At 44.3% G+C, this 25,356-nt stretch overlaps 11 protein-coding genes across 11 annotated transcripts; 5 read left to right on the plus strand and 6 right to left on the minus strand.

Moving 5' to 3' along the window:
• Positions 1-124: 124 nt before the first annotated feature.
• Positions 125-1,944, plus strand: V2V93DRAFT_373702 (kinase-like domain-containing protein). The gene is made up of 7 exons (XM_066911061.1): positions 125-248; positions 297-637; positions 692-804; positions 858-918; positions 972-1,078; positions 1,133-1,365; positions 1,433-1,944. The coding sequence occupies exons 1-7, from the start codon at positions 155-157 to the stop codon at positions 1,678-1,680; spliced, it is 1,197 nt and encodes a 398-aa protein (XP_066764242.1). The 5' UTR covers positions 125-154; the 3' UTR covers positions 1,681-1,944.
• V2V93DRAFT_373704 (60S ribosomal protein uL15) lies at positions 1,687-2,818 on the minus strand. The gene is made up of 4 exons (XM_066911062.1): positions 2,734-2,818; positions 2,577-2,615; positions 2,295-2,407; positions 1,687-2,230 (listed from the first exon to the last, which is right to left on the minus strand). The coding sequence occupies exons 1-4, from the start codon at positions 2,780-2,782 to the stop codon at positions 1,985-1,987; spliced, it is 447 nt and encodes a 148-aa protein (XP_066764243.1). The 5' UTR covers positions 2,783-2,818; the 3' UTR covers positions 1,687-1,984.
• Positions 2,819-3,998: 1,180 nt separating this feature from the next.
• Positions 3,999-6,277, minus strand: V2V93DRAFT_327154 (oligomeric Golgi complex subunit 6; the record flags this gene model as incomplete). The annotated part of the gene is made up of 6 exons (XM_066907549.1): positions 3,999-4,277; positions 4,335-4,496; positions 4,550-4,871; positions 4,932-5,543; positions 5,598-5,920; positions 5,981-6,277. The coding sequence occupies 6 exons, from the start codon at positions 6,275-6,277 to the stop codon at positions 3,999-4,001; spliced, it is 1,995 nt and encodes a 664-aa protein (XP_066764244.1).
• Positions 6,278-7,552: 1,275 nt separating this feature from the next.
• Positions 7,553-9,242, plus strand: V2V93DRAFT_327231 (autophagy protein Apg9-domain-containing protein; the record flags this gene model as incomplete). Its single annotated transcript, XM_066907551.1, has 3 exons — positions 7,553-7,851; positions 7,903-8,500; positions 8,556-9,242. 3 exons carry the CDS (start codon positions 7,553-7,555, stop codon positions 9,240-9,242), a joined length of 1,584 nt encoding a protein of 527 aa, XP_066764245.1.
• Positions 9,243-9,342: 100 nt separating this feature from the next.
• On the minus strand, positions 9,343-10,785 carry V2V93DRAFT_373717 (acyl-CoA N-acyltransferase). The gene is made up of 3 exons (XM_066911063.1): positions 10,159-10,785; positions 10,012-10,104; positions 9,343-9,955 (listed from the first exon to the last, which is right to left on the minus strand). Exons 1-3 carry the CDS (start codon positions 10,408-10,410, stop codon positions 9,368-9,370), a joined length of 933 nt encoding a protein of 310 aa, XP_066764246.1. The 5' UTR covers positions 10,411-10,785; the 3' UTR covers positions 9,343-9,367.
• A 1,197-nt stretch (positions 10,786-11,982) lies between these two features.
• On the plus strand, positions 11,983-13,832 carry V2V93DRAFT_360431 (uncharacterized protein; the record flags this gene model as incomplete). The annotated part of the gene is made up of 2 exons (XM_066908133.1): positions 11,983-12,026; positions 12,086-13,832. The coding sequence occupies 2 exons, from the start codon at positions 11,983-11,985 to the stop codon at positions 13,830-13,832; spliced, it is 1,791 nt and encodes a 596-aa protein (XP_066764247.1).
• Positions 13,833-13,945: 113 nt separating this feature from the next.
• On the minus strand, positions 13,946-15,987 carry V2V93DRAFT_373722 (uncharacterized protein). The gene has a single exon (XM_066911064.1). The coding sequence runs from the start codon at positions 15,857-15,859 to the stop codon at positions 14,048-14,050; it is 1,812 nt and encodes a 603-aa protein (XP_066764248.1). The 5' UTR covers positions 15,860-15,987; the 3' UTR covers positions 13,946-14,047.
• Positions 15,988-16,079: 92 nt separating this feature from the next.
• On the plus strand, positions 16,080-18,343 carry V2V93DRAFT_373723 (uncharacterized protein). The gene has a single exon (XM_066911065.1). The coding sequence runs from the start codon at positions 16,456-16,458 to the stop codon at positions 17,944-17,946; it is 1,491 nt and encodes a 496-aa protein (XP_066764249.1). The 5' UTR covers positions 16,080-16,455; the 3' UTR covers positions 17,947-18,343.
• A 158-nt stretch (positions 18,344-18,501) lies between these two features.
• V2V93DRAFT_381884 (kinase-like domain-containing protein) lies at positions 18,502-21,686 on the minus strand (the record flags this gene model as incomplete). Its single annotated transcript, XM_066912123.1, has 3 exons — positions 18,502-18,902; positions 18,962-21,251; positions 21,417-21,686. 3 exons carry the CDS (start codon positions 21,684-21,686, stop codon positions 18,502-18,504), a joined length of 2,961 nt encoding a protein of 986 aa, XP_066764250.1.
• A 218-nt stretch (positions 21,687-21,904) lies between these two features.
• V2V93DRAFT_373729 (UNC-like C-terminal-domain-containing protein) lies at positions 21,905-24,850 on the plus strand. The gene is made up of 2 exons (XM_066911066.1): positions 21,905-21,937; positions 22,168-24,850. Exon 2 carries the CDS (start codon positions 22,204-22,206, stop codon positions 24,775-24,777), a length of 2,574 nt encoding a protein of 857 aa, XP_066764251.1. The 5' UTR covers positions 21,905-21,937; positions 22,168-22,203; the 3' UTR covers positions 24,778-24,850.
• Positions 24,826-25,340, minus strand: V2V93DRAFT_373731 (surfeit locus protein 5 subunit 22 of mediator complex-domain-containing protein). The gene is made up of 3 exons (XM_066911067.1): positions 25,282-25,340; positions 25,090-25,223; positions 24,826-25,038 (listed from the first exon to the last, which is right to left on the minus strand). Exons 1-3 carry the CDS (start codon positions 25,319-25,321, stop codon positions 24,940-24,942), a joined length of 273 nt encoding a protein of 90 aa, XP_066764252.1. The 5' UTR covers positions 25,322-25,340; the 3' UTR covers positions 24,826-24,939.
• Positions 25,341-25,356: the final 16 nt, after the last annotated feature.

The following is a 25,356-nucleotide window of genomic DNA, read 5'->3' on the forward strand; positions in this document are numbered from 1 at the left end:
TGTTGAGGAAAACGAAAGAGGAGAGGATGGTGAAGAAGAAGAAGAGCTAGACGAAGAGGAGGAGGAGGAGGAGGAGGAAGAAGAGCTAGACGAAGAGGAGGAGGAGGAGGAGGAGGAAGGAGAAGACGACGACGACGAGGAAGAAGAAGACATCATGGAAGCACAACTAGCAGAAGATGCTGAGAATTTTTCACGCTCGCTAAATTCGGTTGCAGAAAGGTTTCGAATAATTGGAAAAATCGGAGAAGGTATGCTCACCACTTGCATACATACTATTAATTCTAACGCGTGACCAGGAACATTTAGTACAGTTTATAAGGCAGAAGACTTGCACTATCACTTGTTCGATAATTCATGGGATCTAGATCGCACTCCAGCAAAGCGACGAGCAGAGTCAAATGCCGAACCACAAACAGCAAAAAAGCTTAAGAAAAGTCAAGAAGGGAATGAACGAAGACGGAAGCTCGTGGCGATTAAAAGAATCTATGTCACAAGTAGCCCACAGCGTATTCTTAACGAACTAGTTCTGCTGCACACGCTTTCCCAATGTAAAGCGATTGCTCCATTGATTACTGCATTTCGAGACCAAGACCAAGTGGTTGCTGTTCTTCCCTACTGCAAACATTCTGATTTCAGAGTGAGTTGATCCCTAACTACCTGAGTGGGTAAACATTTTTTAACATGTATGTAGTCGTTCTACCGAGAATTGCACATTTCAGAATGGAAATACTATTTGAAATCAATTTTTACGGCTCTTGAGCACGTACATGAAAATGGCATTTTACATCGCGACGTGAAACCAACGTACGTATTCACATTTGTGATGTCAAATACAGAAACACTAAACAAGATTTCAGAAATTTTTTGTACGATATCAGTAAACGTCGTGGCGTTCTTGTTGATTTTGGATTAGCAGAGGTAAGCTGACTATTTTGAGAAACTTATCTGCTTCATTTCTAACTGTTTTGTAGTGCGAGGCTCTGGAATCCGAACACTGTGCCTGCCGAAAACATGGTGATAGTCTGAGGCAGTTCGTAGACCGACAGCCAACTGGTGGATACTTGAAGAACGATAATCGGTGAGTTCTGTCTAGTAAGATACAATCAAGAGAAGCTTGTTTTGACCCAAGTAGACCAGGACGCCGCGCCAACAGAGCAGGTACTCGTGGATTTCGAGCCCCTGAAGTATTGCTGAAATGCCTTAATCAAACTACCAAGATAGATACATGGTCGGTCGGAGTTATCATGTTATCTTTTTTAGCGAAACGATTTCCTTTTTTTAATTCTGCGGATGACATCGACGCTATGATTGAAATCGCAACCATCTTTGGGAAGCCGAAGATGGCAGCCGGGGCGAAGCTTCACGGTATGTTCCTTTCGACTGGTAAATAACTCGCTTTGGTTAACGAGGCTGATGTATGTATTTAATCTAGGTGCTACTTTTGATTCAACCATTCCCACTATCCCCGATGTTCCGTTCCAGTTTGAAGATATCGCAGTATGGGCTATAACTGGCGGGGCCGAAGACAGCGATCTAACTGCCTCGTTGCGCCAAACCTATACGACTGATGAGAACTATACACAGGCATTCGATTTACTCAGATGTTGTTTGGAAATTGATTTTCGGAAGCGAATATCAGCTGCTGAAGCCCTTGAACATCCTTTTCTGGTTGACGTATGATAGCAATTTCTTATGACCAATTTTATTAATTTTTCTTGCGTTCAATACATCTACGATGAAAGATCAACATAGGAGCTGGGAATAGAACTTGCTCATGTTGCATCTCCGACTTTGCAAAATGACGGAGTAATCTTAAAAAAGCTGTAAAAAAACTCGAGGGACGCCAGATCCAAATACAGCGATACACAAGAAAGCCAATGATTATTTCGAGAAATTTATTTACTTTTTAGGCATAACCAACCTTTTGAAATCCTTAAACATCTTACAAGACACAAAAGTAACACAAAGCATTTATAAAAACAATTTATGCAACAAGCTCCACAACACCGCCAGCAGCCTTGATCTTCTCCTCCGCAAGCTTCGAAACATAACGAGCCTTGACGATGACGGGGGTAGAAGGAAGTCTGCCCTTTCCGAGGACCTTGCTGTATCCGAGAGCCAAGGTGTCGATGACCGGAGCAACATCGCTGGACTCAGCCAAGTACTTCTCGCGAGCCTCAGCTGGGACAAGAGACCAAAGGTTCTCAATGTTGAGAGCGGGCTTCCAGAACTATTATGACCAATGTGTTAATCCCTGAAAGTACTGCTGAAAGTGCGAATTGAAAAATACGTACGTGGTTCTTCTGCTTGTGGAAGTATCTCATACCAACCTTACCGAAGTAACCAGGATGGTACTTGTCGATGTTGGTTCTGTGGTGATGCTGACCACCGGCAAGACCACGTCCACCTAAAATAGAACTTGCGTCAGATTGTATTTTTCGGAGGAAAATAATCATAGCCAGCTCTTGCGCCCAATCTCAATCCAATAGTAGAATAGCAAACGAACAAAGACAAGAGAAAAAAACCAAAGCTGAGAAACGATTCTGTCGATAATATAAATTGATAGGAATATTTACCAGGATGCTTGCGGTGCTTTCCAACACGACCGTGACCGGCTGCAGAAGAGAGTTAGCGACTAATGGCATGGCGACATGATGAGGATGATTGTATCCTGCCGGATCCCGCAAGATCAACTGAATAACAATAAATAATTTAGAACGATAGATAACATACCCGATACGTGTCCTCTCAGTTTCCGAGTCTTGGTAGCTCTAGTCGGCATGTTTGGTGATGATGTTGCTGGTGAGTGTTTCCTGCCGAACAATTCGAGGAAGCAGGAAACCAATCTGAGGTCAGTCGCTGTGTTGTGCGTATACTGTTACCCGGATTAGTATAAACGCAGTCACATATCTACTCTCACCTAGGGTTAGTATTACAGCCCTATACAATTATCACGTGACTATATGTAGGGCTAATTGGGAGTTTATAGTTTATAGTTTAGAGCTTATGCGCGATGACGCCGCGATGCTTTGTGCGGAAGGCTTAATAAGGCCACTGCACTTTTTGCGTAGGCTTGGCCAGACTCACGCGTCAGTTCATTTTCAAATCAACAATGCGCACTCACCAAAGATAGATCTTCAGTTCTCTCTCTGTTCTTCTGCAGCTCCAGATATTTTGATATTTCAGCACGAGTAGCGCAGTTACTAGCTCGTATGTCGAAGGCCCAGCTTGAGACGCGTCCGCTGCATCCGCAAGCGCAGTCGTCGATATCCGTAATCACATCCGATGTTGCCATCAGCAAATCCTCCTCCTCCTCCTCGACAGACCTCTCAGAAGACAAAGACAACGCAATGATCCTCTTATCTGCACGGCCGCTATCTCCTCCGTCAACTCCAATCTTCGCATGGTCGGCAGAGTGCCAGCAAATGACTACTGAATCTGCTGAATCGCCTACAGCTGCCGCTGCCACATCCCGCGCGTACCCACCTGCACCAATTAATATTCCGCCTCCGCGTACGCCTTCGAGGATCCTGGCCGAAGTTGACGACGTTTCGCCGCCTCTCATTGGTCTGTCTTCCCCGACAAATAGAGAATCTCTAATGATCCTATTCGCATCATCACCGTCGCCAAATGGCAAACGCGTCATGCGAGATTCGGCTACGCAAAAGCGCAAACGTGGAGACTCTTTGTAAATCATGAATTGAAAGAAAGACAAAACTATGTTTTCAGATATGATACAAAAAAATGCATTGCGGAGTAGTTCGGATAATGGTGTTTAGGAAAACGGCGCAATAGTGGTGAAACAGGGTAAATTAAAGGTATCTCATAAACAAGCAACTTGTGCTTCGAGATACACTACATAGCTGGTGCAGCACATTTGTTTTTGCACATCCGTCTTTGTTTTTGTGTGTTATCCCTTTCTTTATGTAGAGTCTTTGGTGTTGATATTTGATCTATATTTCCATTATCGTACATATTTCCTCTAATTGCTCACTCACTCAATCAAGTACAAGCAAAACTTTCACCTCAGAAAGAGTTCGGGGGAAAACGCTGCGAGCGAACTCTATGTTCTCCAGAATCACTTTCTCCACAGAGGCGAAATCCCCAGCAAATAGCTGCGCGGCTCGCTGAATTATATTGTTTCCCAATCTAGGAGATGATAGTCTTTGAAGGAAAGTTTGCGCATCCATAAGAGCGGACGGGAGAAATTCATCCAAAGCAATCGAGAGCTGCGTAATATTATTTTCTTGAAAAGGCTCTAAAGATCTCACAGGTACCTAATCGAAGCTGTCAGCAGTTGCTACAAAAAAAATGCAAGCTAACAAGTCACATACGTTTGATGCTTTCTCCTTCAGGGAAGTCAGAACTGGCTTCAGTTTAGAATCCACCAAGAACGTATCGTGCAAAATAGCAACAAGAGAATCTGTATGGTTATCAACGATTTTCCCAAATTCCTCTAATTTAACTTTTGTAAACGAGAATAACTGCAGGACGGACTGTACCAATTTGTCAGTATACATCACTGTATTGATATTTGTTATAATCTCACCTTGGCAGCATCAAAGCAATTGATTAGATACATGTCCTTTTCAGCAGCTGAAATACTAGAGTGATCAGCTATAGTGATGCAGTATGTAAGATAAGGCTCCAAAGCTTCTTCAATAATTCGGTTAAACTCTTCTTCACGACTATCATGCGACACTGCAAACGAAGTATCAAAAGAAGACATCAAAGTCTTCATTTGAGCCAATTGCTCGTGTAAAAACTGTGGAGGCTGTAGATCAGGTGATACATGTGGCAATGTAATCTGAATCAAATGTAAATGCTCGCGCAGCGTGCGGTGAAATTGATTCATAGATGAGGACTCCAGTCTAGAAAGCATGAAATGTCAATTCCCAGTTACAAATTAGTTTTCTGTTGACCCGACTTACGTTTTCAAAGTGCCGAGTAGCATTGAATTGCCCGGTAAGAATCGCGAAAAAGTAGAATGATAAAATTCTATCAAGTTATAGATCTTGTACGCCAATGTAGATTCTATATGACCAGATAACGCTTGATCAACACGAGCCTTTAAAGGCTTGCAAATCGATTGCATGTTCTTGTCTGTGAGTTCACCAATTTCCGCTTTCAAATCAAAGTCAGCGGCCCACGGCTCCTCCAATCCCTGTGCTGGGTTTGGTTCTTCAGCAATGAACAGCATCTCGAGAACTTCTTTCTCGTTCACAGTCTCTGAATGAACCCACGCAAGCATATCTCCCACATATCGAAACGGGTCATAGGCTGCCAACTCAATTGGCTTATTGCCCTCTGTAAGAGCCTCTAAGAACTCATGCAGAACTATCTTCTGACGAATTTCTGATAAGCCATCGAGACAGGTCTGCAACAGTGTGGGTCTCTCTACAAGTAGACCTAATGAGCGCCGAATCAATTGACGATTTGGACTTTCTTCCACAGAAAGCTGCCGTATTTCTCTTTGCACCCAGTAGTACAATTTATCAAACGCCTGGTCCAGCGATTTTGAAACTTTGTCCATAATTTCCACCCTGGAAAACACAATCAGACGTTGAAGAAGAGGAATCAGTAAAGCAATAACTCACCCGAGAATTGGATTATCGCTGGATAGCAGAACCTGACAGTCGTTGAAAATCTTCTTCGTTCTGTCGACGGCATCGAAAAAGGCGGAATCGATAGGTTTTGAAGACGACGTTAAAATTTCTAGTTCGTCATCAGACATAATAAAATGAGCCTTTACTGCCTCAAGAATAACTTGCTTCATCAAAATATCATCTCTCATGGACGAAAATTTCTTCTCCTCTATGAATAAATCTTTTGTCTGTGCTCTTGATTTGGCAACGCTCTCGCTCAGATTGTCTACAATAGAATTCATATTTGAAATAGTGCTGCCAACTTCCTCCAATTGCTGATTCAATCGTTAATCAATGTTCCTCTATTAATGAAAACTTTAAACAAATAATCTCACAGATGCTATTTTTGAGAATTGCTCTAAAACTTGTCCGTTGGCTTCAATTACTTCGGCTTCAACATTAGCTCTGAACTGCCTTCTCATTTCCGGAGTATTCTCCTGTATACGTTCGCCTAATAGCTGCAGTGCATCTCTTGTGCTTGAGTCCGCATATGATGTTGACAAGATCTCGGATAATTTTAGGGATAGCAGATTTGATCGCGACGAATTTGAAACAGATAGAGAAGTAGGCGTCTTTGCTGCACCGTCTCCACCAGCCAGGAAGGCTTCCTCAGTTCCGCGAATTGTAGCCATCAATGGACATGCAGATATCAATAAGACATATGTTCAAAATACCAAATATATTTCCTGGTGCAATTGTCTGAACGTTTTCAGCTGCAATAATCAAAGAAGTATTTCGTCAATATCAATACGCGCCTTTCTGCGCGAAGAACCACGTAGAGTAGAGTGTGTGACTGTGATCCCGCCGCAGACATTTGTGATATAGATCACAAACTCCCAACACAGCATTCCCAGCTCGCTCTGGTGACGGCAGTACTTGGTTGAGGGCATTCAACTTAGCTTCAAGCTGCTGGCTCCTCTAGTTTGAGCGTTTATCTTTGTGTGAAACTTTGAATAGACTGAAGCTCATTGCGTTTAGTTAATTAGATCAAAATCTGTACGTGGGTTAGTGACAACACATACTACCGAAGATCATATCAGCACGTTCAAGATTAGCTGATCCTCTTTGCCTCAGCTAACACTAGAATCCTGACCGACGTTGTCCAGCAGACTGAATCTGGCTGTAAAGTTGAATGCAGCTATAGCGGTTTCATGGCGATGCAAAACAATGATCTGCTGGCTCGATTTCTGGGCAGAGGTTCAATATATCATGCCCTCCGATATGAGGACGAGAATCTCAACTCTGAGCCTGATGTGGAAGCCAATATAGAGGATTTCGGATTTGCTGCCGGAAATTCTTACATGCGGAATTCTGTAAATACGGCATCATCTTCTGCCGGATTGCCTTCCGCGTTTGGCGAATCCGCACACAGAACAGTCGAGAATGACGATGAGTATGAACATCACGATGAGCCATCACCGGATATAATAATCGATCGCGGTCCCAGTAACGATAGAGACGGTCCATTATCTACCGCCACATATGATTCTTTGGATCGGGAACATGTTCATCGATCAGTTGTTCCTGATATACAACCTGCAGGATCACAATCCGACGAGGAACAAGATGAAGTTCCTCAATCACTTATGTACGAGAACCCATACATTACTGGCCGGTTTCGTCGGCAAGGCGACGGAGTATACCCATCTCCAGCTGAGATGTCCTTTCGATACAAAAGCTCATGGATGGGAATGCCCCCTGGCTCTTCGTACCCTGCACCCCCTGTTCCGATGGAGCTACCCGCGCCTCCAGCAGATATCATGCCCCGTCCTCCTAAATGGATAAATTTAGAATCATCGTATGCAGCCGGTCAGAAAATTTCGGGTCAAGGTGTGTTTGCGGAGAATCATCTACGTTTACCGCCTCCGCCCTCGCGCGTTGAAGACTCTTTCGCGGACAGACAGCACATGCCGTCATCTAGCCAGACTGATGCTGCTAACGTCGCTCAGTTACAACTTAACGATGCTCGAAATCATGCGATTTGGAGATGGGCCAATGTCAAGAATCTTGATATTTTCCTAACAGAAGTTTATGACTATTACACTGGAAAAGGTTTATATAATATCTTGTTGATGAGAGCAATAAATCTTGCAACCTTTGCTTTTGTCATTGGATTCTCGATTTATCTGGGTTCCTGTATTGATTTTTCATTGATTCGAACAAGTCATAAGTTGACTGAAGTTGAGGTTCCACACTGCATGTCAAGGTGAATATTGGTGGTCCATTTATATTACAGCCCCCAGCTAACTTGAAATAGACTTGGAGGCTTTTCAAAATTTTGCCTTTGGATACTGACGCTTATATGGTTCGTGAGATTGGTTGACTACATAATTGACGTTCCTCGTCTTCTTCATATACGTGATTTCTATCTTCACCTCTTAGGTATCAACAACAGTGACATCCAGACAATATCGTGGCATCAAGTAGCTGCTCAGATCATGCTTCTTCGGGACGATAATCCGCTGACGTCTGCTACTGCTCAGCGCAAATATCTTGGCCATATGTCAAAAGAACGAATGGAAGAGCGCGATATTGCTCATCGTATCATGCGACGCGACAATTACTATATTGCTATGATTAACAAGGATATCTTGGATTTCAGTATTCCACTGCCTTTTTGCCAGAATCAGCGCTGGCTGACCCGAAGCTTGAAGTTTAACTTAGATATTTGTATTATGGATTACGTATTCAATAGCCAGGGACAAATTAATTCGACAATCTTGAAATATGACAAGAGGAAAGAGTTGTCAGAAGCTTTACGCCGGCGGTTTATAATTGCAGGTGCATTCAGCTTGGTATTCGCACCTTTCTTTATGATATATCTCTCCCTTTTGTATTTTTTTCAGTACTTCGATGTATGTTCATTCGGTTCAGGTTGCAAGAGACTGCAGATAGCTAACTTTTTGCCAGGAATACCATAAAAACCCAGGGTCCTTTAGTGCACGGCAGTATAGCAGCTTCGCTGAATGGAAGTTTAGAGAGTACAATGAACTCTACCACTCTTTCAGACGACGGCTAGATCTTAGTTGCTATCCGGCAACAGAGTATGTCAATCAATTCCCTAAAGAGATGTTGAATCAAATAATGCGCTTTGTCGTTGTTGTAGCTGGAGCTTTCGCAGCTGTGTTAGCAGTGGTGACGATCATTGATCCTGAGGTTTTCTTGGGATTTGAGATTACGCCTGATCGCAATGTGCTTTTTTATATTGGTGTTTTTGGATCGTTGCTAGCGGCTGCGCGAAGTATGATTCAAGATGAGCGCTTAGTATATGATCCGGAAGCGAACTTGAGATATGTTGCGGAATTTACGCATTTCCTTCCTTCAGAGTGGAGTGGAAGATTACATACCGAAGAGGTGAAGAACGAGTTTACTACGTACTATTGTCTGAAAATTGTTTTGATTTTGCAGGAAATGCTTAGTATGATAATTACTCCGTTTGTATTATGGTTTTCTCTGACAAACTCGTGCGATAAGATCATTGACTTTTTTCGGGATTGTTCGCTGTATGAGGATGGGTTGGGCTATGTCTGCACTTTTGCTGTCTATGATTTCAGTAAAAAGCCTAGACTGAACCGTATGCATCGTAATAGGAGCTGATTTGCTTCAATAGCTCGGATACTGGAATCGGGAGTTTATTTTGAGGAGTATTAAAATGAATGCAACTGGGTTGCTTTTTTTTTTTTTTTTGAGAAATGGCGGATGCTAGATAATTCTGATATTTTCTATAATGATATATAATTTAGATCAATCAGTGGTTTTAGCCTCACATTTCTGGCTGATATCCAAGCTTCTATATTTGCCTTCGAGATTGCCCAGATAGGATCGCCAGCGCTCTGCTTCCGCATTTGAAGAGCAGACATCGTTCGTAATGCGTCGACGACATCGTCCTGCCGAATACCAGTCGCTGTAGCCAGTTCATCTATTGAGACACTATGCGAATTCTGTTCGCTTAAGGCTGGCAAAACTCTGAAGATTGCGGTACACCAATATAAATAATAACTATTGCGACCATATTCAGACAGTGGTTTCTCTGGTGATCCTACGACTCCTTCCAAGATCGAGAGTTGATAAGAGAATTCTATGAGCATCTGGCCCAGTCCTTGCCCTTGAAATGGAGGGAAAATCAAGATACAAGCCAGATTATTTTCATCCCACGACAATTTCTCTTTAGAGAAGAAACCGACAGCCTGCTCGCTCTTTGAAGAAATATGATGAATTAGCACATAGAATTTGAATTTATCGACAGCAAAATAGATTGATTTTGTGTCTAAGAATAATTTTGCAAACATGCTGAGGCATTGGCAGTATAGCTGAATGAGAGTATTAGATAGAAGTTAGAATTTGCAGCTGATTGGTGATTGCTTACTTTGGTCGATTCTCCGTCAATCTCACGAATAGAAAACTGGTTATATTGGTATATCACCTTACCCGGAACTTGAAATGCCGTGCTACATAGCAGCTAGACATAGATTTAGAATCAATATAGACACAGTTGGCGGAGTGAAGCTCTTACCAAATGCTGGCCCATGAAGGATCCATCTGTTGAATATTTGAAACATCTGTTGCATACGAACAGCTTGTCAATTAACTGACTAGTAGATTTCCTCTTTTCGTTCTCAGGACTATAAAATGAGCACCCGTACCAGGCATCAAATTCCAAATCATCTCCGAAAACTACCGTCTTGACGTTTAGTGGCTCGGCTGTTGAAGATGCCGGACTTGACCTGGCTGTTGATGAATCTCCGGTAGAGGCCAAATCAGCCATTCTCCAGCATTAGAGACCACAGCAATGTCTCCAGGAGTTCACGAAAAAGCTAATATTTTCTAATCTGCTGCTCTGCTCCTGATATCTGTAACCTTTTACCCCAGTAGAGACTGGGCTGAGAGTCCAAATTAAAGCACGTGATCATACAGGACCCCGACCTTCACCAGTACGCTCGCCTTTGCATTCTCACTGAAGCACTCGACAGGCAAAACGCAAATCGGTGCAAGCGAAAATATATTGTCGGTGGGTAATAGCCAACTGATATACTGCTTACTTTACGCAATTGATAGAAACTCTTCACAAAGAAATGATAAAGACGGTTGTAATATCAGAGTTATTTGATTATTGCGTCAACGTCAATCGTTGATGATTATTCCGTCTTTATCGCACTCGATCTGAGAGTTAGTTCATATATAGATTCTACTCGCAAATAATGACTTTATTGAACAGTCTCAGAATCCGAATTAACTACGATAGTACAGTAGTGTTGCTAAATTCGAAACTCCCGCGCGCGTGTTGCGAATGCCCATGAGATCTGCAGAACACCTCGGCCAAGGCGGTCAATTATCGACTGCCTGGTGCAGTTAAACTTCTCCAACTATTAATATTATTAAAACCGATACCTGTCTCATGTTTTATGGAGCCGCGTGACTCCGATTGAGCAGTACGCAGTTGCTCACAGTTTGTCCACGTTCCTCTAGTTGATCTAAGCGCGATGTCTCCGCATTTAAAATCCACAATCCGCTTAAGGAAAACACGAATAAACAAATCACAGCCAGCTCAAGAGTTTTAGCGGTCTTAGAAGTACCAAGAAGTATTCGGCATAGCAAGAACCATATATCATGACACGACAATTACGTTCCTTGCTTCCAATACACACCCAATTACAGTAAAAACCTTACGAATCAAGTTAATTGACCTCATCAGGACAGATCTTACAGAGTTGCATTAACATCACTTTACTCATTTGGGTTTCAAGGAGCAAGTCGTGATCTACTCAATTTCTCCCTCCTCGGACAAACCCTGGCCCTTGAGAATATCGCGTGCTGTATCCGCTCGACGAAACTGGCTCTTCCGATTCTAGCAGAAAGAAAGACTTCAAGAGAAGGCACAATATCAGGGATTGTACACCGATTTACTGGATGCAGTCGGACGAAGATGCCTGCGCAATTGCGGGGGTCTGATGCAATCTGCAAGATTATAACTTATCAACGAGAGCGTCTAATTTGTGCTGGAACCTGTGCTGTCTGCTGCTATACATTATTATCTCGCTCATCCTGTCATTATCTTACTTCGCACGTCATTAAATTCTCAAATCTTCATCGAACCTTCCGTTTTACTTCTACATTGAGCTTTAGCTTTTGTGACGTCGCTATGACAAGTGCGCTCATAATTGGCTGTCCGGGTATGATCGCCAGACGATCTCAGTCCTGACGAGGGTTCTATATCCGAGGCATTGAAGCTGAGTTCACCAAACATGTATAAGAGTAGCTGCAGCTAGCTGTACACATTGATTCTGTATATACACTGACTCTGTTTCCCCGATACCTCTAGCGTTAACTTACTCTCAACATGTCAGGTGCAATTCAAGAAATCAAAAACATAATTATGGGCCAGTGAGTTACTTTTGCTGATCATCTTGTCAGTGCACTTTGTATTAACATGTCCATACAAGGCCCGATGAGTCTGGGCAGCAGACCGATACGCAGAACGCGCAGACCTCGCCTGACGACGTGAATGCGGCCCGTACTACACGCTCGGGAGCTGCCTATGGTGATGATTCTACTCGTTCTTCCACTCAACAGCATCCAGGTTCCTACGATAATGATCGCACCACTGGATCGTCTGTATACGGTCAGTCGCAATCGCAATCTGATACCGACGCGTACTCCACTGCCAACACTGGAGCATATGACTCTCAACGATCTACTGGTAATTCTAGAGCATATGACTCTCCACGCGGCAGTGGTCGCTCTGGTGCGAGCGGGAACGCGAACCCTCAGCCGGGATTGGATGAATCTAGCTATAGTCAGCAGCCATCTTCTGGCACTGCCGCTTCTTTTGACAATGACCGTTCAGGCCAGCCACTTGGTCAACAGAATTCGTCTCGCTCTGGTGGGCAGCAATCTTTTGGAGCAGGCGACGCTCGACAGCAAGGGTCTTCTCATCACGGTGCCGGCGCCGACATCGCCTCTGCGGCTACGGGTCTAGCTGCTGGGGCTGGGGCAGGCGCGTATGGATCGCGTCAGTCCGGTGCACCTAAAGCTGGGCAACTTTCACCTGACAGCCGCAGCGCCAATACCCAACAGCGATCGTCGGAATATTCGGATGCGTCCGGCCGTCAGGGACGTGGAGACGCGGATTTCGGCTCGTCCGATAGGTATCAATCGAGCGGCGCGACTCGACAGCCAGGATACGATTCTCGACAATATGCTACCGGTGGAGGCGGCACTCAGGGATCAACTCGCTCCGCCGCAGGATATGGGGGTTCGGCAATCACTGATGATCGCAGTAGCGCTAATACAAACACTGATCTTAGGAGTTCTGATTTTTCGAACTCCGGATCCCAGGGTGGAGCTCAGCCTAATAAGGCACGACAGCAAGATGCTCTTCGTGGAATTGATGAACAAACCGCTGGTTTCCGTACTACCAAACACCAACAAGGACCCGTCCATTCTTTAGTTGATGAAGCTGAGGAGTTAACTGGCTCATCGCGAGAACCCGCTGGCCCTATTGACCCTACTTCCGCTGCTCATAGGTCTTCAGCAGGCCGCGATGCAGGATCTGCTGGCTCTGTTGGACATACTGGCTCTAGTGGCCACACGTCGTCTTCAGGCCGGAATGCCGGATTTGCTGCGGCTGGGGCTGCTGCTGCTGCGGGCGGGACTCATGAGGCGCGAAGTTCGGGGCGTTCTGGTGCCGATTCTGATGCATACAGATCTCAGTTTGGTGGCCAGTCGACTGGTGCGCAGTCTACCGACCGGCAGTCTGGTGGTGCATATGGAACTCAATCTACCGGTGCTCAATCTACCGGTGCTAAGTCAACCGGTGAACAGACCACTCGTGCCTCTGCGCCGCAAGGTTATAATTCAGGAGCGCATCCCGGTTATCAGTCTACTGGTATTCAGTCTGATGCTCAGCACCCTGGCACCTCTGGATCGCAGGGTTATGCTTCTGGACCTCGGGGTCAGACTGGTGCCTACGGTGGTAAGAATCAGGCTGGCCAAGGTGTCGCACAAACTGGCGGTATCTATAACTCTCAGTCTCAAGGGAACCCTCGTTCTGCGCATCGCAACCTTGGTCAGTCAACTACTGGGGCTGATGACGATTTCGGTGCCCGAGCGGATGATATCTCTTTGCAGCAAACCAAAGAAGCGAAACACAAGTCATTTCTAGATAAGGCGAAGAATTTAGTTAAATGAACTATGCTAAATTTTCTGGATACTCTATCTGAGCGTGGTGGATCAATATTTTTGTGATATTCGGGGCGAGTCACGGTTGTAGTTATTTTTTAGTTATGCCAATAAAAATATTACTTTAATTATGACTTATGTATTTTGACTATGCAGAAGATCTGTAATGCAGATTCTCGATCAGTTTTTTGAGACTAACTTTGCACCGAAATCACATGTCTTCTTCAGCTGCACTCAAAAACTTTCTGCGTTATCAAGTCTGCTGCAGCCTTTGCGTCCTCCCAACTATCATGCCCGATCTTGTCTCCCGGATTAGTGGCTGTTTGCTGAATGCTACGGTCCAAGTACCGCTTTGACAAGTTTCGAAGACTCATGCGTACTCCGATTGAAGCGAGTCTCGGATTCTCGTGAGGATAGAGAATTGACGAGTCAACAACGGTTGTGTGTAAAATTCTCATGGCTGCAAGATCGTTTTCTAAACCATGACCAAGCATTACGGTATTTTTGCCAATGTACGTTGAGAGAATTAGTCGTCGTACGGTGCCAAAAGACGGGACCTCCGAACCGTCTAAATTTCTATCGAGAGATGCAACTCCTGAAAACTGCGTATTTAAATCAACAATCCTTCCTATGGGTCGAACAAGAGTGTCGTACAGCAACTCATGCGAAGGATAGCTGAGAATTGTGACACGGATAAGTTCGGTTCCAAGGGTTGTATATCCCATTTCACAATCTAGAGACACTGCTTCGGGGTAACTAGGTCCTTCTCCATATGATTCCAAGTATGGAATCAAATTTGCGAGTCGAGCGGTATCCTGTACTCTATATACATGCTCAGAATGCGTCCTGCATCCTCTGCTTTCGCCAGCGCCTTCTCCACAGCATGGAAAAGTTTTAACTCTGACATTTTCAGTAGATATTTTTGTAAATGGTTTAGCCCAGTGAAAAATGCAATCAGATTGAGCTAGACCGTCCGGTTTGTAATGTTTTGTGCATCTGTCACAAGTCTCGTATCCTGCTGCGGCAGTGGTAGCTGCAGTTGCCGCAGCAAGAGCATCAGCCGTCGGCATTGCCACCATGAATCCAGAAGCAGCCAATTTATCCGCTGTATGGACCAATTTTTGTAAACCATCAAGAAGCTTTCTGTCAGACAATTTCATATTAGAAATCTTCAACGAGCCAATCTTGCCTAAGCTATTTACTCCTTTCTTGACTCTCTTCGCCCCTTCGTCCATGTCTTTTTCGTAATCCAATTTTGACATTTTTTTCAAACTAATAATATAGTGTTTGATTGTGTTAACGTAAGTTGCAGATGTAGTGCTTCGTGCTATCTCGTTCTCCTTACAGCTCGCATCGTAATTTGGCGTTGAGCTCAAATCTCGCTGACGCACAACGTCGGAAATCACAGCTGCAAATTTGAGCCGTTGACCGTGAATAGCGGGCGGATTTGGTTGAATAGGCCAAATGAAAATTGCCTGAGGGTCCGTAGCGGGCCGACTGGCGGGCGAAGGTGATATGTGCTGAATTGGTGATTTTGATTTAGACTGGGACGAAAAGTTCAACAAATCTCTTTTGCTCGGTCTATCACTTATTGACAAAATTTTCTCGGAATTTTCAGGTGCTACCACCGGTTTTCTGAGAGTAGCCGCAGCCCTATTGCTAGAAGAACTTGTCATTAAAGACTCTACCAAGGCTGCATCAGATCCGGAAAGTGGCTCGCGTTGCCTCGCTGCAATACCTGGACCATCATTCGCGTCATTAACATTTGATCCAACAGACAGAGAAGCGTCAAAAGAAAGAGGTTTTGTCGTCGCTTGCGATATAGAGCGTTTCGGGAGCTTTCGAGGATATACTGGCTGCTGCGCTGGTCTTTTCCGAGCGCTGTCGACGGAGGACACTTTTTCTACCGATTGAGTGGATGCGTCTGAAAACTTCTGACTAATAGACGAATGATTGAAAAGACAGCGAGGAGCTCGACATTGAGAGAGAGCAGGACAGGGTATATGAGCGTATATCGCTCGAGAGCGTCTGAACATCGAATGGCCGTTTGCGAAAGCAGCGACGCAAAGATTTAATCTTCAATACAAGCAAATGTTGAAGTCTCTGGATTCGAGGTCAAGTTATGTAGATATTAGAAACTAATGCTCTCCATGTCGCGTTATCTGATTTAAAGAGAATCATTTAGTCGATTATAACTCCCAACTAACTTCTCTACTACGGGTAAAGTTTATTGATGTAATAACTTCGCAGCGGTGTTTTTTTCTTTTCACGAGTACACTTCTGTCATTGAAAACCGAAAACTAAGCAATACATGGCTTGACATTTATCTCAGAAAAATTTGTGGATTTACATAAAAAGCAAGCTCGAGTGCTATGGAGAGCCTGTGCAAGAAACACTATTACATAAAGCCCGCTCTTCGTGCCCCAGCTTTACCAATAAAAGCGTAATCATCTGAAGTCCCAACTCGGTGGTCTAATCAATCATTCATCGTCTCGAAGATTTGTATTGAGTTTGCAGTACAATTTGTATCAGCGCTCTGCTCAGCGGCTAGAGAAGTTTCCGGAGATTGGCCGTAATCCCTGGTTTGTCCCTACCGATAGAATCGGCACTAAGAGACAGAGACACACTGACAATGCCAAAACGCCATGCCAATTCAAATACGCTAACTAAGCACTACGCCGCAATCAATACGAATGCTTCCTCACGGCAGGCTCAACCTCAAGAAAGAGAACGGAAGTCAGTAAGCGAACTAATCCAAGAGTCGCGAGCTCGCTCCATGGCAGAAGCGAACTTATCCGGTAGCTCATCGTCAACTACTGCTACTATGGCTCGTCTTGGTGCAGTGGGATCAGAGACTGCGTTGACATCTCTATCCGCTTATTTGGCTAATCCTCAGGCTCTTCGTGAATTGTTAGATGCACAAGATCAACAGCAGGAGATCTTAACAAACTTTGATACACTGAGTCCCGAATCATCGGTTCGTTTTCGAAGAATACCTCGCAGACGAACGTTTGCCGGCCCACCACCTCCTGCCACTTGGATTAGTCAAGAACAAGGATCTTTTGCAACAATCCCTGGACGCCGAGCAAAGCAGCGTATTTATGGTGGTCAGACAGGTTCTGGGCCATCTATGAATGTAGCTCAGGTATGGTCAGATAGACAAGCCGCCGAGTATGCCCTGTTTCGTAGCGAACGAAACGTATTGGCTAGAAATCTTCCAGCCGAGCCTTTATCTGTCATGCCTAGCCTGCTACCTCGTAGCGGTAGTCTGGCGCATTGGTGTCTACTAAGGTTAGCGCGAGACTGGGAGATCAATGTCGAGTATTTGCAATACTATCTACCTGAGCTAGACGCTGCGACAAAAATGGTTCTGGTCTCATATCTAGGGTTATATAGTACTAACGGGATCGGCATTCGCGGATTTCGTTTACTTTTTGATCGAACATATTTAACAGAAGATCATAACAGTACCAGTTCAGAGATACAGAATGACAACTGTGGTGAAACTGACAGTGGCGATGATGACGAATATTTATCAATCGACGACTCAAACGATCGCATAACCTGTCTTGATTTTACTTTCCAAATTGATGACTCTCGACTTACATTTCTTCAGAAATTCATGGGTCCAAAACAAAATAGAAATCCAGCATGGTCGTGGCAGCATTCACTGCCCACAACTCGAGCGTTTCCGTTTCTTACAGCACTCTCTTTATCTCATCCAAGCTACACTTCACCAACTAAATTGTGGTCGACTTTAGTCACTATACTACGCGAACAGCCTACATTAGTTGCACTCTCTCTGGCAAATTGGCCGATTCCACCAGAAATGTTTTATACCTTTCCCGAATCTCCTGCGCAGACATATCCTTCTAGCTCACCTGTGGCTACGTTACGAGCAATTAGCCGTACATGCCACAGTTTAAAGTGGATAGACTTCAGCTATTGTATTTGGCTTGACGCCACTGCTGTTCTGTCATTCGAGTGGACTGGTGGATGGCGTGGAATGAAGACGCTCGTATTGCGGGGTATAGACTCGCAGGACGTTGATAAGATCGAGAGTGCAATTGAGGATGCACGGAGTTGCCTGCATGGTAGCGCCTTGGAGATAATTAGGACTTGATTTCAGAGATTTGGTGCTGAAATTGGATGTAATGTGGGAGGCGTATTGCATGACATTAGAAACGCTAATTTATTGACACATTATCGAATCAGTTTTGTGCCTGCCACGACCAAGTTATTAACAACAGAAGCAGTAACCAAGATTATACATATTAATATAGAATATGAATCATAACGATCGTTCTATTGGCACTCGTCGCGCTGAAAAATGTAACTACAGAAAATGACAAAAGCAAAATGAATATACATGCGAAAGATAAAGATAAAGATGAGGATGAGCCAGACCACAAAATAATATTCGACATGAAGTGAAAAGAAAGTTTTTATAGTCTACAACAAAAAAATGCATACAAATAATAAGTAGTGATGGAGGGGAGGGAGGCAAGTCCAAACAATAGAAGAAAAAAATAGTTACGGTTAAAAGTCGATACTATTTTGACAGATATCTGATGTGTAACTCGCATCCAAATGCAAATAATAATGCAGCTTCAACAATTACTCCCGGCAAGTTTTTTCTCATAATAAACAATGAATCAGAAAGGGTGCTGTACGACTCTCAACTATATATACCCTGTGTAACAAGTTGATATTGGTCGTACAGCCTCGTATATATACTACCCATACTCTTGTTGATAAGCTGATTATCCACAAAATAATCAACATCGGATTCCGAAAGCTGCAAATGAAAGCGTTGACGTAGTAAAGCAGCAGTAGCCTCACCACTTTGAAAGCAAGGAAGCGGTGACTCTTTTTGCATCATCTCAACTAGCAGAACAATATCATCCGCTTTTTTACGTAAAGCTTTGAATGCAATCTTCATCAGCGCTCGGAACGTTTCAAAAGTCTCGGAGCTCGGCCCATCCATGAGTTCAACGTATTCGTGAGTCAATTTAAATGGCGCAGCTTCAAATCCTACACTTCCTGGAGTGTTTGAAAGGAGAAAGCCAAAATCAATATCTAAACCAGAATGTTAACAAAAAACTACTGCAACCAGAAGTTGAAACGCGACAACATACGAACTATATGACCTTCAGTATCTAGTAGAATATTTCCGTTATGCCGATCTTTAATTTGCAGAAGGTAGCAAATTAATGAATAAGCAGCCAAAGACTTCATGAAAGCCGATTGCGCTTTCTTAAATCGCTCCGAGCCGCGCACACCAAATACTCTGAAGAAATATTCAGATAGAGATGCAACTTTGTTTCCCTTATGAGGCCCATCAGACTGTCCAAGCATTGAAGTAGCTAGAGCTTTTTTTAGAGAATGCAAACTAACACCGTTTGTGATTGTCTCTACAAGACCAGAACCAGCTCCAGTGACAAGAATGGCCATTCTTCGTACCCAGATATCCACATCAGCTTCTTCCCAAATTCGCTTTATAGCTTGAATAATCTGACAGGCAAAAGCTTCTTGTCGCAAATCCGACCCGGTCTTTGCAATTACTGATACCAAATCCCAATTAGGTAGATGACCGTAAGGTGACATTGCTCGAATACGCTTCTTTTTGGCTTCCCATTCCTCCCCAAATCCTACTTCTGTCTCATCGCTTTTTATAACACCAGTTTTTAAATCATTCTCCATTCTCCGCTCTCCGGCCTCCTTGTTCACTCCAGGGGGGCCACGCGTACTATTATGACTGCGAACACTACTCGTACTTAGTCTCGAAACAGGAAACGATGCTGCTGATTCAACATCTTCAAATGTCGACTGCTCCTCCAACACCTGCATGGATTGAATAATCCGCGCTTTGATTTGCTGAATTTCGTCCTTTGGCAATCTTATTTGGTGAGACTGACTCTGCCCCTGAGCAAGATCGAGCTGCGCAAGCATAGTCGCGGCAGTGCGCATGTGAACCGCAATATCGTTAAGATCAGATGTATTTCTAGGAATAGGTATCGAAGACGCGCGACTAATTGGATACGATGATGCAAAAGACAAGTCGGTAGACCGCGGAGAAGATGAATTTGAGTTATGCAGCTCATCCGTATTTGGGAGCGGCGTGGTTGGAACGTTAGGAAGCGTATATTCATTTCCTTGGTCATCTGAAATGTCGGCTAATGCCGCAACAGAAATGTCTCCGAGCTCAGTTTCGGTGAGTTTTTCCTTTTGAAGAGGTCTCGCAGATGGTTCGACTGCCAGATTTAGATGGCTCGGCGAGTTACTTGAATAAGCAAAATTGAATAGACTGCGATAATCAGCAGGGTTATTCAGAATGTCCTGATTTCTAGCCGTGTCGGGATCGAAAGTGACATCATTTTTTAACACCTCAATTATCAACAGAAATGGCACGCGCTCTGCTGAATTAAGTACTGTTGCCTCAGTAGGCGATATACGGACAATTTTATGCAACCGAGGCGTCGCTCGATAAGTATCAGTTTCAAGAATCATAGGAATGTCGACTTCCGCCGGAAGCTCATTGTTCAGCAATGTAATTTCGGCGCGCAAAGCTGAGAGTCGCGCAGGCTTAGGCACGAGTCGTAAGCGCGTCGAGATTGCTTGAAGAGCATAGGCAAATGCTGTCTCGTATCGGAAGTAGTTGGATTTTAACAAACGAATCTTTGCAGACATCGTTAATGTCGATGCTATAACCGGATGAACATGATTTCCGGCTCTCTTTTTGGGTGGGAAGGAGCCATGTGTGACAACTGACGTGGCTGACGAAGATGGATGTGGATGCGGGTCTTCTTCGCGAAATTTCGGCTGACGCAGATCTGGCAAAGAAGATATTCCGGCTGCATCAAGGCCGTATAACACAGCCGAAGATTGCATACCTTCCATCTCAGGATCTTCCTGTTCTTGATTGACACTGGTCTGGGACGGCCCACTATCTACTCCGTAGAACTGTTGATCGTCATCCCCATCATCTACGTTAGTCTTGCTGCCTTCATCATTGTCGTCATCTAAGTCTTCCACGTTATGCCTCACATTATCGGTCTCGATTCGCGTCAATTGTGGCGGCACAGGAGTGGGAGTAGAACTCGCAGATCTATTCTGCGGCGTCGCAGATTTCCTCCTTGATTTTTTTGTATTAGCAAGATGGAAAACGCGCAACCGTGGTTTACGCGCCTGCGCAACAGTTATTGGGGCAATAAATCGAGTTATACCAGGGACTGCAATCGCGCCCATGATTGCACCTGCGAGCATGAGAGTTGGGACCGGGTTAGCAACAATTTTCTGCTGTGGCGGGTCCCCGATACCGAACAAGATATATTGAACTCGGTTGTAAACTCGTCTGCAAATCTGAAATGAGCGAGCTTCGGGGTCATGCGAGAGATCTTCAAGATGGGCTTGCAAAAGCCAAAATGACTATGGAAACGTCAGCAAGGTAGGTCGGCTAGTGGTGAGAAGATGATGCATATTAATTGACGTGTTAATCCGTCTTTCAATAATCTCAAATTGCTCAATCTGGTCACAAATTTAAAAAAGAGCGAAAATAAAACATCAATCAGTAGTGAGTCTGCGATGACATACCTGAACGGCACTATGTGTACTGCGATTACACATCTCGAGCAGGAAGTCCTCTAGTGCAACCGACTCTGTCGGCACAGTAAGGATGATCTGGCATAGTTGCGGTAGAAAAAATTCAATCTCCAGGTAAGAAAATGTCCGCAGCTTCTGACACAGATGGAAGTGGACACCAATGTTATCTGTATATCGCGCCAGATACGAGATACAGAGGAAGAGTGTGAAGTGCTGCGAGTCGATGAATCGCAAGAGCAGGTTATACCCGCTATTGTCCATCGTGACCTGGATATGAACCAATATACCTAATTGAATCGAGGATATAGCGTCGAATACAAGAGAGGGCCTGGTCCTCGCGGAATTGGTTAATCCGGAGACAGGATGCAGATAGCCCTGTGGCAGACAAGGCGGCGGGCGCGAAGACAACCGACCAGTGGTTAGGGCACTGTCAAACATACACAACAATCTCGCCAGCTGAACATATTACAGAATTGTGTAGTATATCAGGTCATACAATCGAGTTAAGTTTGGTAAGATTCTCTTTTATTTTTTGTTCTGAAGCTTTTTTTGGAGTGGCTGGCTTTGGATTTTTGCGCATTCAGTGGAGACATGCACTCTTATAGTGTTAACAGGAGAAACTCACGGATATCATACGTATATATATATATATATATATATATATATATATGCATATATATTTGCTAGAGAGGAATTCCTATCCGTCATCCTTGCGTTGGACTTTACTAACTTATCTGAACAGGCATATGAGCTGGAGCTGGACTTCCAAATCTTGTCAATGGACTTCGCCCTCCATGTACGAATAACCTCGACATCAATGTTGTACATGGCACAATCTTTGCCTTCATGCAGAGCCTTTTTACTAATCCTCACTATCGTATCTTTTCTTTCAAAGGCATCATCAGCAACGGTTCAGCAGTCGTTCTGCGTTTCGCCCGTCTATATTACGTATGATGAGTGTGAAACTGGAGCTAATCTTGCAAGCGATCCCGCTAGCGCTCCACCTGCTACAACCTCAAATCTTCTTCAGGGACTCTCAACGTCACTTTCTTCTACTTTACAACTAGAGTCATCATCATCGACGTCATTGTCATACTCTTCTTCTTCGCTATCCTTTACTTCAGCGTCCCCATCCGAGACAGCTTCACCTGCCGCTGCCGAAGACATTCTCGATAGCTCAAACTTTCTTTCTTTTGAAGAATGGCGGTCACAGAATCTTGCAAAGGCAGGACTAACTGCCGAAGAGATTAAACGCCGACAAAATCGTGCTCCGGCTGCGGCCGTGAACGATCGCGCCAGACCGGCAGGCGGATCTGATCAGAGTCTTGATGATCTCGGCGGCGACCTGGAGTTAAATTTCAACTTTTTCAGTGGTGGCAGTAATGCAGATTCTGGTGAAGAAATTTACGTGACAACGAAGAAAGCGTCATCAAGCGAGAGTGAGCCGTCAGACTCCTTAGCTGGGACCACGAGCTCCAACTCCGAGAGGACCGTCAAGGGTCTGGCGAAAAACAAAAATAAATCCAACTATGCTTCTTTCGATTGTGCATCTACTATTATATCTTCCAACCCCGAAATGAGAGGTGCCTCTTCAATTCTAGTTGAGAATAAAGACAGTTATATGCTTAATCCATGCAATGCTCCCAATAAATTCGTCATTATCGAGCTATGCCAGGATATTCAAATTGACACCGTCGCATTCGCCAATTACGAATTTTTTTCCAGCATGGTGCGTGAATTTCGTATATCGGTATCAGATAGATATCCTGTCAAGGCTGGCGGATGGAAGCTGCTTGGCGACTTTGAGGCCGCAAACGCGCGCGAGATTCAAAACTTTGAAATTGAAAATCCTATGATTTTTGCAAAATTTCTTAAAATTGAGTTTTTTAGTCATTGGGGTGACGAATTTTACTGTCCATTGTCAGTCGTTCGAGTGTATGGTACGACCGAAATGGAGGAATATAAGTATCAAGAAGAGTTGACTCATACAGAAGACGACGAAAGAGATGAGCAAGACAAAAGGGAAGAAGATTTACGCAAACAACAACAAGTTCCTTCGCATGATAATGCTCAGTCGCAGCAATCACAACCACCGTCAACCTCGCATCAGTCCCAACAATCACATCATCAATCGCAGACCGATTCGAATGCGCCCCGAACTCAACCTTCTCCACAGCAATCACAGAAACAAGATGGGCAACAGGAAACATTAAAGATGGAAAGGCGTGAGCAAGAACAGGCGTCCGAACGGATACCGGAAAATCTCAAGGACCGAGGTCAAAGCCAGGACGCACAGAAACAGAAAGATCAAGATTCGGGCAAGCATGATCGTGAACAAGAGCACAAGCAAGATCCCGCGCAGGAACGACAGCAGGAGCAAGAACGCGACAAGGAGCAGGTATACGAACAAGAAAAGGCTAATAACCAAGACGTGGACCAGAAGGATGAAGAGCGCCGGCAAGATCGGCATCAATCGCGGCCATCGCAGCAACAGCCGCCACAACAAAACCGTGGAAAATCTCCTGGCAGTGTTCCTGAGCAGTACATGCAGCAGCCGCCGCCACAGCAGCGAGAGCAAGAGAAAAGCGATGCTCGGCTACTACCTGCGTTGTCTTTGGCAGCGTCCGGAGTGCCAGCAGGCCTCTGGGTTTGCCCTTCATTCAAGGGGATCTATATTCGTCGACACTTCTTACTCATTTCAGACTGGATATATGATACCCCGCATGGAATGTTTGAGTGGGATGCGGCAGGTGCATATCCATTTGATTTAACAGGCATCAAACCTGTCACGGTCGTTGCGCAAGTGCATGATAGGCGTTTAGGCAATGCCTCACCTATACAACCTTCAGATACGAATGTGGCGGACGAAAAGCTGAAGGCGCCTGACGCAGAATCAGCAACTGTTAGTTCATATTACACCCACAGTTCTGCTCAATCGGCACCAACGCCTAATCCAATTCCACAAGAATCGGTTTTCAAAACAATAATGAAGCGCTTGACACTGCTAGAAGCTAATGCCACGCTTTCATTGCAATATATTGAGGAACAGAGTAGAATGTTCCGTGATGCGTTCACAAAGATTGAAAAGAAGCAAAACTCGAAGTTGATTGATATGCTCGATGGACTGAACTTTTCGGTGTCTTCTCAGATGCACCTTTTTAAACAGAATTATGCAGAGCAAAAAGAGCAGTACGAGCTGCTGTGGAAATCGATGATTCTTGAGTACGAGTCACAGAGAAGACGGATGGAAATGCATTTATTTGAAATATTAATCTTGATGTTTTGCATGATGCTTGTGTGTGTGGGTTTTAATGTGTATCTTGTGATGAAGTTTAAGATTAAGCTGCCGTGATTAGCATATTTTTGTATGGGTGTTTTTTGGGAGTTTTGTACAGTTCGATAAGATCAACGAAATGTTATTTTATAAACCATAGCATACAATATGCCAACAAACACCCCAAAACTCCGATTAGTGGACATCAACAGTACCATAGTACAGCTGTTTTCCAGCTTGTTAAACGCTATGGCTCTCTAAAGACGACGAGACCTGGCTAAGAATCCAAGCTTCTTTTAAAGATCTAGAAAGCACCAGGAGATCTTCAATCGCGCGCACCTATACAGAAGATTAATAATTATTCTAACTTAAATGCTATCGCGATCGTACCATTGAAGCAGCATGGCCTTCTATCTGGTAGGTTTCTGCTGCTGTTGCAACCTTGTCTTTTGATGCGACTGGGGCCAGATGTGTAATTTCTTGGTATTCGCTGAGGATCTGATTTGTCGCTTCATTTATCCTCTCTAGTTGTATCTTTCAGTTAGAGAAAAATACATAATAAAGCATAGCGGATATACGAACGATTAATCGTGAGTGCACGCTGTGCATTTTGGCTTGACATCGTGGTGTTTTAAGAGTGAGTAGACGGCGAAGAAG

Source organism: Kockiozyma suomiensis (assembly GCF_038497685.1).
Source record: "Kockiozyma suomiensis strain NRRL Y-17356 unplaced genomic scaffold V2V93scaffold_12, whole genome shotgun sequence".
Lineage (NCBI taxonomy): Eukaryota > Fungi > Ascomycota > Lipomycetes > Lipomycetales > Lipomycetaceae > Kockiozyma > Kockiozyma suomiensis.

Bases quoted from the DNA above. Each gene is read 5' to 3' on its own strand.
- V2V93DRAFT_373731 (XM_066911067.1), bottom strand. From the start codon at position 25,321: ATGTCAAGCCAAAATGCACAGCGTGCACTCACGATTAATC. The intron at 25,224-25,281 runs GTTCGTATATCC...AGATACAACTAG, and splicing joins GCGTGCACTCACGATTAATC to AGAGGATAAATGAAGCGACA. The intron at 25,039-25,089 runs GTACGATCGCGA...TCTTCTGTATAG, and splicing joins AAGGCCATGCTGCTTCAATG to GTGCGCGCGATTGAAGATCT.
- V2V93DRAFT_373717 (XM_066911063.1), bottom strand. From the start codon at position 10,410: ATGGCTGATTTGGCCTCTACCGGAGATTCATCAACAGCCAGGTCAAGT. The intron at 10,105-10,158 runs GTAAGAGCTTCA...ATCTATGTCTAG, and splicing joins CCTTCATGGGCCAGCATTTG to CTGCTATGTAGCACGGCATT. The intron at 9,956-10,011 runs GTAAGCAATCAC...ACTCTCATTCAG, and splicing joins TTGACGGAGAATCGACCAAA to CTATACTGCCAATGCCTCAG.
- V2V93DRAFT_373704 (XM_066911062.1), bottom strand. From the start codon at position 2,782: ATGCCGACTAGAGCTACCAAGACTCGGAAACTGAGAGGACACGTATCG. The intron at 2,408-2,576 runs GTAAATATTCCT...GTTCTATTTTAG, and splicing joins AAAGCACCGCAAGCATCCTG to GTGGACGTGGTCTTGCCGGT. The intron at 2,231-2,294 runs GTACGTATTTTT...TGGTCATAATAG, and splicing joins TCCACAAGCAGAAGAACCAC to TTCTGGAAGCCCGCTCTCAA.
- V2V93DRAFT_373722 (XM_066911064.1), bottom strand. From the start codon at position 15,859: ATGTTCAGACGCTCTCGAGCGATATACGCTCATATACCCTGTCCTGCT.
- V2V93DRAFT_373702 (XM_066911061.1), top strand. From the start codon at position 155: ATGGAAGCACAACTAGCAGAAGATGCTGAGAATTTTTCACGCTCGCTA. The intron at 638-691 runs GTGAGTTGATCC...ACATGTATGTAG, and splicing joins GCAAACATTCTGATTTCAGA to TCGTTCTACCGAGAATTGCA. The intron at 1,366-1,432 runs GTATGTTCCTTT...TATTTAATCTAG, and splicing joins AGCCGGGGCGAAGCTTCACG to GTGCTACTTTTGATTCAACC.
- V2V93DRAFT_373729 (XM_066911066.1), top strand. From the start codon at position 22,204: ATGGACTTCGCCCTCCATGTACGAATAACCTCGACATCAATGTTGTAC.
- V2V93DRAFT_373723 (XM_066911065.1), top strand. From the start codon at position 16,456: ATGCCAAAACGCCATGCCAATTCAAATACGCTAACTAAGCACTACGCC.